The following is a 14686-nucleotide window of genomic DNA, read 5'->3' as shown; positions in this document are numbered from 1 at the left end:
AGTAGGGGAGGTTGAGGGTTTTGAAGGGTTGGGACAGCCACAGCAGGACACCAGGACTTAACTGGGCAACAACTGACCTCAGTGGGACGCAGAAGAGGGAATATTACAGATATTAGAGTTGACCAAATACCCACTGAGTTATGAATGCAAAAACGAGGCTGTTGGAGGGGAGAACTGAAGCAGAGGGGATGAGGATTAATGTGGCTCTGGCAGAGGCTACTGGGGTGTTACTGCAGTTCAGCAGATCTACTGGACCAGGCACAGTGGCAGCAGGAAAACAGATGTGGAGGAATTAATGAGCCTGGTGGGAAAAAGTACTAAAATCCACCGGGACAGAAGGCAGCAGAAGAATCCTAAACAAATCCACCATGATTACATCTGCAAGACTACAACAGAAATGGTGCAAGGAAAGGGCTGGAGAGAGGGCTGGGGCTTAAAGACCTCACAGGAGATGAGGAAACACAGAGGCAGCAGCAAAGCAGCTCAGCTTCATCAGTCTCAGGGGAAACAGGTATGAATGCAGGGGCAGCAAAACTGACCCACAGCCAAAAGCTCAGAGGGCTTGTGCAGATACACCAGTGTGCTGCACAGCAGCACCTCTGTGCCCCACAGAGGTCCTGGCTCCACTGTGCCAAACAGCCCCTGCCAAGTACTGCTCCTGTCTAACTTAGCCCAAACTTAATCCTTCCTCTGTCCTGTTGAATTCAAGGTGGGAGGAGAGGAGAGGAGAAGATGAGGTTTGGCATTTATCTGTAATATCTCTGCCTCTCAGCTGTCCTTCACCACGGGGCAGGGAGGCAGTGACACCAAGGATGCTCTGGAGCAGACACAAGGTTATCTGCCTTTGAATCTGCTGGGGACATGTCCCAGCTTGCTAAAAACCTGAGCAAAGGCCAATGGAAGATCTCCTTAGGATCTTGTGGCTGCTGGACCGAACACCAAAGAAGCAAGTACAGCTCTTGCTGTATTGCTGACAGTTTTTCTGAAGGGTTTGGGACCCACAAGGGGTGAGGAGGGGTGGCAGGGCCTGACCATGGGGATTGACTATCAGAAGCAGCACTGCACCACACAACAACTAGCAGGAGATGGAGGATGACAAGACACAGGGCTCAGGAGGGCATGTACACCAAGGAGTGGGCTCTGTGGGCTGAAGGGGAGGATAATGGGGGCAGTTGGCAAGATGCCAGGGGGAACTTGCTGAACTAGGGACACAGTGGTTTCTTTTCACACTCTGAGCCTGACACCCATGCCCCACATAATTTCCAGTTCATTCAGCAGTCCTGCAGGGCTCAACAAGTTCCACAAGTGCTGCTAATGCAGGAACCCCCCCAGTCCCCTCCAGTACCTGCATCCAGCCCAGGTATGGCCACATACTGCTCCTCTCCAGCCCTGAGCTGTCCTGCCTCCAGAGGACCCTGCTCAAACCATTGGGTAGGTGTTTGGGTCATGGCCAGAACACCACCACCCCTGCACCATGGCCCTCGGCACCAGTCCCTGCCCGTGTGGCACAAGGAGTCAGATGGGCAGGGGAGGTGCCACAGACCACACATCCTGTGACCACAGCGTGAAAGGGGCTTTGGAGCCTCTAGAAATCCCCACGGAGATGCTCCAACACGCACCTGTGACCTGAATCCCCTCAAAGGCTGGCTCCAGACCCCCAGTCTCACACTGCACACCAGCCCCTCTCCCCAGTGCCTGCCTCTATGGCACTAGTGCCTACCTTGGCATCCAGGATGCTTGTCTCCACCCGGGCCACCCCCTGGTTCTCCCTGAACAGCTGGATCTTGCTGACCTTGCTGAACTCTGACAGCACCGTGGTGAGGTTGGTCTTCAGGTCGATGACGTGGCTGATGCCGTGCCGGGGTCCCACCAGAAGGGTGGTGGCTGGCTGCTTCTCATCCTGGGGGCACAGGCACATGGGGAAAGAGAGACAGACAGACAGGGGTGAATAAATGCACCCTGGGGCTGTACAGGCTGTGCCTGGCTCTCTCCATGGAGCCAAGCCTCAACGTTGGCACCTTGGTTGGGTGCTGACGGCCTTTTCAGAGCAGCAGGTGAAGCTGGTGCCATGAACCTGCCTCCCTGAGCCCCTCTGCAGAGCTGGGAACGGTGTGCAGGATGCCATGGTTATTTAAAATAAAGCTCTGAACTGACTGTCCACATGAAATATTCAGGCTTGCTGGTGTCACTACACAGAAGTAAGAGTGTGTTACAAATCTGCCTGATCTGACACCGCCTCTGAGAGAAGGAAGCAAAGGAGGGAGTGAATGTATTTTAGAAAAGAAGAAAGACCAAAGCCTTGGCTGGATATAGGGATCTTTCTTGCTCTGGTCTAGAAGGATGCTTCAAGCCAGACGTGGAGGAGAAGAGGAGCTGGGCAGAGCAGTGCAGAAGAGAACAAGGGAATACTTTGTACTCCTTACACGTAGTTCAACTCATAGGCTGGCTGAGAGTCATTGCTTTGGTGTCAGAGATGGGAGAAAAAAGGCAAAGCACCCACACCAGATGCTGCCAGGGCATGATCAAGTTACAAACACGTCTGAAACTACTCCAACCTCACTGAGCAGGTCATCTCGTTGCCCAACAGGGTGGCAAGAACAGAATTGACCCTGACCCTGCAGAGCTGAAGATCCAACCTATTGACAGCAGAGGCTTTGAAGGCTTTACTGGGTGGGTTTGGACCTTGTCAGGGCAGAGTAAGAGACTGAGGGAAATAATTTCTGTGGGAGCCACACCTCCCCTGTCTCTCCCCTCCAGCACACTCTCAGGACCACTGCCAGGCCCCTCCCAGCCCACCCTGAATTACCGTACCAGCCCCACTGTGTTGAAGAGGACCCCAGCAAAGGTCGGCAGCTCGTTCAGGATCCTCAGGTACTGCAGCTTTGCCTGGGCTGTGGAGACCTGACAAGAGACATCACAAAGATGATAACCATGAGCACAAGGGAAAAAATGCAAGAGACTGGTGCAAACTTAGGGGGTCTCAGTAGGAATGAACAGCAAGTGGTCAGGCAGCTCCAGGCATGGGCTGTGCTGGCAGGAATCTGAGACATGGGGTTGGGGGGGGTCTCCGCTCCTCTGCCATCCTGGGAGATGCTGGGAGATAACTCAGAGCTGAGGCACAGCCAGAAAGGAGCCCCAATGCTTGATGTGTAACCCATACCTCAAGATGTATAACCCTCCTGGGGGATATATGCCCCCCGTCCCCAGGGAGCTCTGAAGGCTGCAGGGCCCAAGGCAGTGGCTCAGCAGCTGCCTCCAGAGCTTTCCAAGCCCAGAAACAGAGATACCAATAAACTGATCTGTGCCACTTCAGCCAAGCTGAGAGCTGGATCTCAGCTGATCTCACCCCTGAACTTCACTGCACTCCCTGAAATCCAGAACAGTGTTTGGAACTGGATTCAGGAGAGAGAGTCCATCTGGCTGTCTCCCTAGGATTTATCTCACATCCAAGGGGACTTAACAACAGGAGCCCCTGAGCAGCTGGGGACAACAGGCTGGGGTGGAGGGCAGGCTGACACCCCACCAGCCCTGAACCAGGGCAGCTTGTGCTGGGCTCACCTTGGTGCCACCAGGCTGGTGCTGGTGGGCTTTGAGCTGCTGCGAGAGGGATTTCCGGAGGCTCTTCTCCTTGATGAGCTGCAGGAGTGAGGGGGGCAGGAAGGGCTCCAGGCCCCACTCCTTCCTGTGGGGAGGGAAGCCTGCATGAGCTGCCAGGTCAGAGACCCTTGCTGACGGGCAGAGAGGGACAGAAACCAGGGATGCTGTCCCAGAGCATCCTCTTGCCGTCAGAGGGAGCCGGAGCCACACCAGCAGTTCCTTGGTGTCACAGCCAGGGCAGCAGCAGCCCCCAGCCTGGGTCCCCAGGGGGATGGGACCCCGGGCTGGTGCCATAGCTACCAGCACCGAGCTGGGGAACAGCAGTGCCAGGCTCTGCAGCTGAGCCCAGCTCCCCCTCACCTTTATGTAAGGTTAAGGGACGCAGGGCAAATTCCCAAACCTCTTTTTGGGTCCTCCTGGAGTGCCATCTCCCTCCTTCCTCCCTGTGCCCACTGGGCAAGGCCAGCCTGCACAGATGGACTATGTATGGATATAGGTCCCCCAGGAGCTGCAGGAGGGCTGAGCCAGGTCTGAACAGCTTGGTGATGGGCTGAGATTACGCAGCCACAGAGCTTTCTCCTTGCCCAGGTTCCCATGGAAATGATCCTGGGCTCACAGCAAATATCCCCAGCCCTGGCACGGCTGCTGCACAGGGCTGGATGTCAGTGTGAGGGGGTCTTACACGTGGTGGGACCAGGGGCTGTGTATCACTGCTGCCGAGGCCATGAGCCAGTGGCCAGCTCAAGGGGGGGCTCTCAGGGCATCTCGTGCTCTGCACCCCAAATCATTGCTTGGAGCACGCCAGTTACATGGGGGAACAGGGAGGGGGCACAAAGGAGGGCTGCACCGAAGGTGGGGACAGGGAGCAGGACTCACTCCACATTCTTGAGGGAGACCTTCTGGCTGGGGCGGGTGGCTGAGACAGTGATGTAGATGTGGAGGGCAGCCAGCCCCAGCAGCATCTCTGGCTTGGGGTCTGTGCCGAAGCGCTCTCTGATCACATCGTTGCGGCTCTGCGGGAGGGAGGAGAGGTGTCCTCAGACAAACACAGGGACAGGCATCTCCCACCTGAGAGATGCCTCCACAGGCCCAGCCTCGGCAGATGTGTGGGCCAGGAGCACCATCAGCTCCCAGTCCCCTACCTGGATGTACAGGTACTCGAATGCTGCAGGATCCCGGCGCAGCAGCTCCACCGGGTCCTTGGGGAAGAAGCTCACACGGAAGAGGCATCTCATGCCATGGTAGTGTGTCCTCTGCACAACCTGTGGCAGGAGCAGAGGGGAGCAGTGAGCCCAGGAACTGTATATTTGCCTGTAGGGCAGGAGACCCCCTCTCCTCTCTTTTGGGGTGATATCCGATTTCTCTCCTCCATGCACCACCTCATCCTTTCATCCCAGGAACAGCCCAGCCTTCCTTGGTGTGACAGCTTTGCCTGGTGCTGCAGGGGTTTATGCCACACAAGCTAACACTACCTCCACGATCCCCATTTTATCCCTGGTCCTGTGCAGTGCCAGCTCCCTGGCTCTCCTGGGCAGGTCAAGGATGTTCATAAATGCTGTCTGTAGCTCCCCTGGCTGGAACCCAGAGCATCTCCATGGTGCTGTCAGTGTGGAAAGGGTAAAACCCTGCTTGTCTCCCTCTCTGGCCACTCTCTTCACCCCTGAGCATGCAGGACCATGCCAGAGGCAAGGAGAGGCTATGCCACTGCACAGCACAACCCCAGCCAAGCCCCACACTGGGGGCAGAAGAGCCTCTCTGTGCCCTGGCCCCTGCCCAGGGCCATCCCAACACCCTCCCACACCCAGCAGCTTACATGGGCCAGTGGCTGCTTGTCCTGGAGCAGCAGGAAGCGGTGGCTCTGCTCCGGGCTGGAATACTCCAGGACCAGGGCAAAGTGCTCGATGTGCCTCAGCGACAGGCGGTCCTGCAATGTCACCATCACGTCCTGCAAACATCACAGACATCCTTGGCTGCGAGGCACTGGCTGCTTCCCAGGGTGGGAACTGGCACCCCAGTGAGAGCCCAGCCCCTCCCTGGCAGCTGGGGCCATGCTGGTGAAGGATGAGGCCTGGCAGTGCTGAGAGGGGCTGTGGGGTGGTACCCAGCCCCTGCTGCTCCAAGTGACATTGCAGCAGGAGGTGACCAGCGGCCAGATGCCCAGCACCCCGGGTAACACCGTGGTGGTGCTGTAGGGATCTGCAGGGAGCTGGCAGGGGGACTCGCAGGAGCATCCACCCTGGCTGGAGAGCAGGCTCATGGCAAGGAGGAAAGTCAGGAGAGGGAGAAGGAGAGCAAAATCCCATCCCTGCCAGCTGCAAAGCGTGTCGCCCGGGGAGGCAGACGGGCTATCCATCATGCCAGAGCAGCTCCCAGCCAGCCAAGCGCTGCTGCGGCGGCGTTTGTGCACGGAAGCAGGAGACGAGGAAAAATGGAATTGGGCAGGTGGGAGGAGAGAAGTGTCACGGTGCCGCGGGGGGAGGCAGAGGGGCTCACCTTCACAGTGGTCCGGCCGTCGAACGTGAAGGATTTGATCTGCCCATTCTCCAGGAAAACCTTCAGCACATTGGGAATGAGGAGGAGAGCTTCTTTCTTCAACATGTCCTGGCATGTGGGGCCGGCAAAGGGGGAGGCGAGGAGGATGGGGGGGCACGGGGAGACAGAGGGAAGACGGGAAGAGAGAACGAGTGTCAGTGATGGAGTGCTCGTGGCATCCTCCACTGTTCCGCACTTCTGCACTAAGAGGCACATTTCCCCTGGAAACCCAGCACTCTGCTGAGCCATTGAGAAGCGCAGAGCTAAAGCAATTTGGAGCTGCCTGACAGATTTACCCCGCCAGCTCCCAGCAGCTGCACTGGGAACAGAGCATCCCTCTCTGTCCAGCACATCCCAGTGCCCATGCCTGGCAGCCTGTCCCACTCCCCAGCTGGTGTCCCAGAGGGGAGGCGGTGGCCAGGGTGGCTCAGAGCCTATCCCCTTCTCCTGACCCTTGCCCCAAGCCTAACCCCCCTCAACCCAGCCTGTCCCCTCAGCAGGAAGTTGGGGGAAGGCTGGTTTTAGTTAGTGAGAAGTGTTTCAATCAGATAATTACCTAATTGATTTTGCTTAAAAATAGAATTTGCTAGAAGCACTTTACAGGGTTGGGGTTTTTTTCAGTTTTATTTTGGGGCTATTTTTTTTGTATGCTCAGTAATAAAACCTTTCTGATGAAGAGATAAAGGCACTGGGCTGGAACATTACAGCCTCCATGGCCATGCAGCAATGCCCTCGTGACCCTGCCCCACACACGGGCATTCCTGTGAACCCTCTGGCATCAGGTTGGAACCCCCACACCTTCCTTAGGGTAGGCACTGGCACTGCCTGGATGCCTCCCTTGGGTGCCCAGGGATACTCAGACAGGAACCAGGTTTCTAAGGCCAATTTCTGGGGCTCTGTCCCACAGAGGGATAGGGGATATCCCCCCAGCACTGACCCAACATGTTGATTGTGCCCAAGGGCATCTGCCCTCTGGGGCTCCCCAGGCCAGATGGCAGAGCCCAGACTGGGAGAGGAGCCCTGTGCCCCCAGACACCTCACACCCCACGGCCCCAGGGACACCTCAAGGGGGTGGTGACACACAGAGGAAGGCAGGGCAGGACTTACTGGGTCTGTCTCGCCGACTGTCACCTGCTCTGAAAATCGGACTTTCGCGGGGTTGGACCTTAGCTTCGCCTTCTTGGCTGCGCTGATGAAAGCAGATTTGGGAGACTGGAAAGAGAGCACTGGGTAAATCACCTGCCTGCCCTCGGAGCTGTGGCACGTCTGCCTGCCTTTGGAGCCATGGTGTGGGGAAAAACAGACACACAGCCCAGAGGAAGCCCCTCTGAAGCCAGCATGATGATGGGGAGCGGGCAGCAAACCATGAAATGGGGAGTGGAAAGCAAGTTCCCTTTGTTGTGGTTTTACAGTGCTGCAGGCAGGGCCAGAACGATGAGCAGCAGTCCCTGAAGGCACACCAGCAGCCTCAGCATGACAGGGGATGCTGCACCCCCAGTGAGCTCACGTGTCCAGCACTCCTTGTGCAGGCTGAACTCTGGCAGACACCAGCCAGGTCTTGCTTGGAAGCACCAGCACTGGTTTAGATCGGAGAGACAAACCCCTTGGATGTGGGTCTGCAGCCACAGGGAGATGGGAGAAGGCAGGACCCTGGGCATCTGTGCAGGACATTCTGGTGGCAGTGCTGGAGATGGGAGAAGGCAGGACCCTGGACATCCGTGCAGGACATTCTGGTGGCAGTGCTGGGGAGCCTGTGCCTGCACATGCTCCGGCATGGAGACTCGTGCCACAGAGCTGGGCATGCCCGATGGTGCCAGCATCAGCTGGCAGGTGGCCATCCAGGGCCAGGAGGAAAAGAGCTTTTTTGGAGCCTGGCACACATCCCCGCTCCTGATGGGGCCGTGCTGGGTGGTGGCATCTTCCTGGCGAGGAGGGGAGCACAGGAGAGCTCTGCACTTATCTCCTTCCCTGACATCAAAGGGCTCAGTGAAGCAGAAATGGTGTCCTGCCACCACTGCCACTGGCAGTGGCAGGATGGTCCTGTCTGCTCCAGCACCACGGGTGCTGAGCCCCGGTGCACCATCACCACTGGTGCCAGCACCACCACCAGCCACACTGCAGCACTCCCAGCTCCCAGGGGACGACCCCTCCCTGCCACCTCTGGCATGATGATGGGTCACTTCATCAGACACATGGGATGTCCTCAGCAAACCACAGGGGTTTGGGTGTATTTTTCCTCCCTCCCTCTTGCGAGGAGGCAGTGGCAAGGACAGGGAGATGGCTGCACACCCACACTGACCCCAAGGGGCTGCAACAGCTCTCAGACCCCACAGCTTGGAAGAGCCTTGGGGTGGTGGGACACTGGTCCCACAAGTCAGTTGAGCTGCCTGAGTGGTTTCCTGGGGTCTCTGGGGACCCCACCTCAGTCTCCAAAAGGGCTTTTAACCCCTGTCCTGGCTCCCCTGGAGCTGGCCATGGCCTCGCCAGTCTCACCTGGTGGGTGTGCAGGACCGTGAGGATGATGAAGTCCTTGGCCTTCCTGTGACAGAAAGGAGAAATGAAGGTGGATGGGACCTTATGGTGATGACCTCAACATGTGCATTTGGCTATTGAGAGCACATCCCACCCTTCCCAGCCCAATGGCAGCCAGGACCTCTGTGGGCTCCTTGTGGGGTGCTTGATAATACAGCTGTGGATGCTTTCCCAGTGCTGCCCACTCCTTGGCCAGCTGGGAACAGGTATGGCATTTGCTCCAAGGCACTCCCCCTGCTCTGGCTGAGGCTTCCCCACCCCAGCAGTGACCATCAGTGACACTGGTGTGCATCAACACCCCAAGGCTTTGGTAGGGGCACAGCAGACTGGCATAAGCCCCCTCCCCAGAGGTGATGGGGGACAAGTGTTGTCCTCACCTGACAAGCTCGATGAATCTCTCTCTGGGGGCTTCACTCACATCCTCATCGTTGATGGCCAAGATCTGGTCTCCTGGCAGGAGTTTATCCTCAGAGGGGCCGCCTGCCAGGAGAGAGGGTCAGGGCCAATCCAGGCATCCCGGAGCTGCGGGGTGGAGGGGAAGCAGGAGGGTCCCAAGCATCCCCAAAGCATTTGCCCGTGTATGTGGCTGTGGAGCACACCCTGCAGGCCCCCAGGAGGGGACAGGAGCGCAGGGAGGGGTCCCGCCGGGGAAAGGTGCCGCTGTGCTTCCCGGCACGCCGCGGCCGTGTCCGGGATTGCCCCCAGCCCCTCCGTACCTGCCGCCACCGACCGCACCACCACCGGCCTCTCGCTGCCAGCCACAAAGCCGAATCCGTAGAAGGGGTGGCGCTGGACCGTCACCTGTCGGAGCGTGTCCGAAGGCAGCTGCCCACATTCCATATCATCGCCACCGCGCTCCTCCGGCATCACATGGCTGCGCTGTGGAGCAGAGGGACAGAGGGACAGGCTGTAACGCGCCCCACCACGGCAGCCCTCCCCGCTCCCACCGAGCCCCCTGCGACCTGCACAGCAGCCCCACTCCACCTGCACCCTGCACCCTGCCAGCACTACCAGTCCCAGCAGCTTCCTGGGACATCCGCGGCCCCCGCCCTCCCGTGCAGAGTGGCACTGCTCAGTGCCCGTCCTTGCCACGGCGCCAGCAGCTCAGACACGGGGACATTCGTGGAGATGTCCTCCAAGGGTAAATCATACCATCTACTGCCAGCATCTCACTGTCTAATCTCTGCTTCAGCATTTCACTTCATTAAATGGAAGACCTGTGTGGGATAAACTACTGGTGGTGTGGCTCTGGACATTCCCAGAGGGATGGCACTGCTGTGGGGTTCAGAGGAGACAGTGGCCCTGGCACAACAAGAGGGCTGTCTCTGCTGCTCTGCAGAGGTTTAAGAGCAAACTCAAGTGTTGGCTTTTTCCTGCTGTGTAACACGGCTGTACAATACTAGAGATAAGTGGAAAGAAGTTCAGCCAGTCTAAAAACTGGGATTACGGCAGGCTCAGCCATGGCACTTCAACCGAGTCTCCACTGCCAGCCCAGGGACTCCTTGAAGCACTGACGACGAGATGGGAACACCCATCCCAGAGCAAGGTCATGCCAAAGCTGCCCTTGGCATCCCGGAGCAATGCCAGCCGTGGCTCCAGGCTGCTCAGCAGGGCTGTGAGCCTGCGATGAGGGAGCAATCCCAGCACCAACGGGACGGCCACAGAGCACAGCACAGATGGCAACAGGCACAGCCACAGCCAGGAAAACAAAGTGATGAACGCGCTGCTGTTTCTGCTGCTCATTGCCTGCGCCTGTCCGGACTATTTAGTCTATTTAAAAAAGATCCTTCCCGGCCTTTTGACGACACTCCAGTTGTTTCATCTCTTATCAGTTTAGAATTTGATGCATCATCCATCTCGTGCTATCTGTCTGCATTTCTGACACCCCCACGTGCTCCCAGTGCCGTTACACCCGCTGCAGAGCCGAGGGGGACGGCACGTGGGGCTGGGAGGGGACGGGAGCTTCTGGCAGCTCCACGCCAGCACACGCAGCTCTGGGCTTGAGGACATCACTGCCAGCAAAGACAGCCCTGTGCCAAGCCTGATCCCCAGCTGACTGTCTTAGTTTAACAAGATTACAACTTGGAAATTAAGAAGAAACAGATGGGGGGGGTAGGGGAACGACACTGGGAAAAAATTCCAACATCTTTTTTCAAACCTAATGACGGTGACCTACTCAAAATCCTGTAAGAGAGCAGAGCCTGGCTCTGGCCCTGCTGCCATGTGTCCTATAGGAGCCATGGAGAGCTCTGAGCACCAGGTGCCTCTGCCCAGTGTCAGGGATACAGCACTGGCCCTGGGTGAGCTGTGCTCTGTGGTGATGGGGTGTCACCACAGCCAGGTCCACTGTGACCCATTCCCAGTGCCCAGCTGGACAGGTACCCGTGACTTTCCCCTCTCTCATGCAGCTCTATGGCTGGTAAAGCAAAACAGTGAGACCTGGGGAGGGGAACTGCTAAGGAGAAGAAGGGTGCGGGCATCTCCTGGGGCAGGGGACCCATCAGCAGCCCCAGCAGGAGCAGAACCAGCTCCATCACCAGGGGAGTGCAGCTGTGGGGAAGCACAGACGAGACCCTCTCCCCTGTGACCATCTCTGTACTGCCTCATTAGCTGCTCTGCTACTCCTATGAGCATTGAAAAGAACAACAGTAACAACAACAACAATCACACTATTCAACCAATTTTCTCGAACAAACATTATCTAAAGCCATTGTGTGCAGCTGAAAAGGGGACTGAATGTAGCACTGCATCTCCACAGGCCTGTTGTGGCCGACAGGAACACCTGGAATGTGCGGGGATGGAGCTGGCTGCCACTAGGCAGCAGTCCCTGAGCTGCTGGCTTCCCAGGGGACACTTATGTTTTCATGCCCCCTGCACTGCTCACAGCAATTCCAGCCTCCACATCCACAAGCCCCTGCAGCACATGGACAGGAGGATGAACGGCAGGGCTCAAAGCACCGGGATGACTCAGGTGTGGCTGAGCTCAGTGCGACTGCTCTGGGGAAACAGAGGCAGGGGTTTGCTCACCAAGCCACAGCAAAGTGGATGACAAGTCTCAGACCAGAGCTGCCCAGTCAGACCTGCTGCAGTCCCCAGATCTGTCCTTTTGTGTGCAGTCTGGGGGTCGGTCTCACCCTCACTCCTCCCCACGGAACCCGCAGCCGAGCCACCACCGATGATTGCCCAAGGACCAGGGACAGCAGCCTCTCACACAGCCCAGTTACCATCAGAAAAGGTTAGCCAGGAAACCTTTGCAGCTTAAACAGACAAAAGGAAAAGAAAGCACACCTCATTTCAGCCACAACCAGTCTGCCATCCAGCGTCGAAGGGAAGAGGGGAATAAAGAGATGGATACTGACAATGAAAACTCCTTTACCAGGCTCTTAAGCTGCTCCTCTCCTGATAAGACTTCGACGCTGCAGAAGCATTACCAGGAAATTAAATAAAAGAGGACGAGTGTCCTCGTAAGCAGGACTTATCCACTCCTGGAGAAGCAGTAATGTGCTCAGCAGCAGGTACAACATGCCTTCCCCAGGCTGTGGTTCTGAACTTCCTTCCTGCAGCAGCTCTCCCATGCTGGGCTTGGGGCACACACAATGTGAGCTCACCCTGGACCAGAGCAAGAGGTCAGAGAAAACCAGCAGCAGCAGCAGCAGGTAACTCTCCCTTGCACAATGCCACCAAGGCACAAAGTCAGTGGAAAATAGCACAAAGTAAAAGGACTCTCCAAGAGAAAGCCCCCTGTGCCTGTCAGCAGCAGGAGCCCACCACAGACATGCCCCTGTGGGAGGATGTCTGCCCCTGGCTCTTCACGGTGTCCTGACTGACATGGCATGAAGATATCCTTCTCCTAAGGCTTGGGCACTCATCTTCTGTACTCAGAGCTCAGACACTGATCTGGTCACGCTCTACCACACAAGGTAAGAGAGACATCAGCTCTATCCAGTCACTCCCCATCATTATACACCACCAAGGGATGTGCCTTCAGCTTCCTGAGCACCTTCAGACCTCCACGCCACAGAGCAGGGCTGAACCAGGAGTCCTCATCCCCCTCAGACAGAAAAAGGCAGAGCGGGAGTTACTCCAAAAGCTGACATGCTCATTTTTAATTTCCTACTGCAATAAATTTCTGCTTCCTCTGAGAACTGGTTTTCTCCCTTTGCTTTTAGTGCTGACTGGCTATCTGCCACCAAAACAAACCAGTACCACCTGCCCGTGAGGAATGATGGTCTCCATCTACCCAGACACTCATTTCCAACTGCCTTCAACCAGGATGGCACCAGGTGAAAACACTCCCTGCAGCTGAAGAAGGGCTTGGGGCTGAGCTCCAGGACGGGGACTGGATATGGAATGTCTTGCTCCTTCTGCAGAGGGGCAGTTTGCAGGGGTGGGTGCCAGCTCTCCTCCCCCTTCCTCTGCTGCCGTGAACAACCCAAGAACAAACAGAGCCTGTGGATTCCTGTCTCTCCTGCTGCAAAACCATGCCCGGCTCCTCCATCTGCCAGGCTGCAGTTGGTGAACGGCTTGCGAGGCATGTGGGATCTGGAGCACGTGTGGCAGCGGCAGGAAATGCTGGGGAATGGGCCAAGAAGTGTTTTTATGTGGAACATATGGCAGCTCCAGCCTCGTACCCTGGTCTCCATCTCAGATGGAGCCCGTGGGGCTGCCAGGGCGCGTGGGGACCAACAGCAGGGGCAAAAGCAGAGTGGGCAAAGCTGGCTGGCACAGGACCCACCACAACACACATCCCTGCTCCATCAGCCCTGTATCTGCACCCAGCAAGCATCTGGTCACCTTGGAAGATGCCATTTGGCCCACGTTAACGTGTCAGACGTTCCCAGCAAGGGCAAACAGATGCTGTACTTCCAGAGCACTGCAAAGCTGCTTGGGCACGCAGTGCACACAGAGCTTGGCGGTCTGGTAACGGCTGCCCCTGCTCTGGCAGTGTTTAACAGCTGACTGGAGCGAGGAGGGCTGGGCTGAGGGGTGCCAGCCTGGCTCAGACCAACATTAAAGGCAGAAGAATGACTCAGGCTTCACAGCTGAAGTCCTTCATGGCCCCAGCCTGAAAAACCACAGCCTGCATGCAAGCTCTGCCATATGGCCCACGACCCTACCCCCTGTGCCCCAGCTTGGACTTGCTGTCAATATTGGGAATCAATTTAAAAATCAGCAGAGCTGCTCAAAAGGATTAGCTTTACCATTGGTGCTGGCTCTGTCCAGCTGGAAGGTGAGCCAGGTACGCTGCTGGTACAAAGGTCGGGTGCCAGATGGCACCCCTCCCAGGGCACAAACACTCCTGGCCCTCAGTGCAGGGACAAGCAGACGGTGACCAGCGTCCCCCGGCACTGCCAGGGCTGAGCTGCTGGAGAAGCTCGTGAGTGGCCAAAGGCAGCTGTAAATAAGGAAGCAGCAGCCGCAGCCTGGCTCCGGGCAGCAGCCGCAGCTCTGCCGCTCAGCCTGCAGCCTTTTAAAGGGTCCTGGCACTTCAGCCAAACACAGGCAGAGCAGCCAGGAGGAATGGGGGCTAGCTGGGAATCCCAGGACCTGGGATTGTGGCAGAGATGGGCTCAGTCCTCCCTGGGCGGGAGTGGAGCCAGCTCGACCTGGTGCTCAGGGGGTGAGAGGGGCCATCCTCAAAGCAATGGTGCTTATTACAGAAAATACAGCGTGAACGTGGCTAACAAAGACCCTGCACCCCAACCTCCAGACATGCTCAGGTCAACAAATGCAGCAGCTTCTGCACAGGGAGAGACTGTCCTGAAACAAGCCCAGTGAGGCACAATCAGATGCACCACTGAGAACCTGAATCTCAGCCTGTATCCCACCTTCCACAGGCAAACACTCACAAACATTGTCTTCCACAGGTAAGACTTGGGTTCTCCAGGCTAGAAAGGAGAAGAGGGACTGTGATGGGGCCCCTAAATCCAGCCTGATACTGGGCAGGGAGTCTGGCACTGCACGAGAACTGGAGGGCACCTGTGGAAGGAGGTTTGACACATGGAAAAGGCAGGACTTCGCCACC

The 14686-nt window shown here is 57.2% G+C and overlaps 1 protein-coding gene across 3 annotated transcripts in view; it reads right to left on the bottom strand.

Moving 5' to 3' along the window:
- Positions 1-14686, bottom strand: part of FRMPD3 (FERM and PDZ domain containing 3) — a 51361-nt gene that overhangs the window by 20998 nt on the left and 15677 nt on the right. The window contains exons 2-12 of one of the 3 annotated variants that reach the window (XM_051787720.1): positions 9378-9540; positions 9039-9141; positions 8623-8668; positions 7237-7341; positions 6091-6198; positions 5411-5542; positions 4740-4859; positions 4474-4610; positions 3559-3682; positions 2812-2901; positions 1721-1900 (exon numbers count right to left, since the gene is read on the bottom strand). In XM_051787720.1, coding sequence (XP_051643680.1) covers positions 1721-1900; positions 2812-2901; positions 3559-3682; positions 4474-4610; positions 4740-4859; positions 5411-5542; positions 6091-6198; positions 7237-7341; positions 8623-8668; positions 9039-9141; positions 9378-9540 — 1308 coding nt within the window. Of the gene's footprint in view, positions 1-1720; positions 1901-2811; positions 2902-3558; positions 3683-4473; positions 4611-4739; positions 4860-5410; positions 5543-6090; positions 6199-7236; positions 7342-8622; positions 8669-9038; positions 9280-9377; positions 9541-14686 lie in introns of those variants that run through there. The other 2 variants (XM_051787730.1, XM_051787740.1) reach the window with 2 other exon arrangements.

The sequence above is a fragment of the Manacus candei genome, unplaced genomic scaffold (genome assembly GCF_025592945.1).
Source record: "Manacus candei isolate 608988 ecotype Guabito, Panama unplaced genomic scaffold, ASM2559294v1 h1tg000003l, whole genome shotgun sequence".
NCBI classification, from domain to species: Eukaryota; Metazoa; Chordata; class Aves; order Passeriformes; family Pipridae; genus Manacus; species Manacus candei.
The sequence above is the reverse complement of the archived record's forward strand: the minus strand, read 5'-3'. Positions and strand labels throughout refer to the sequence as shown.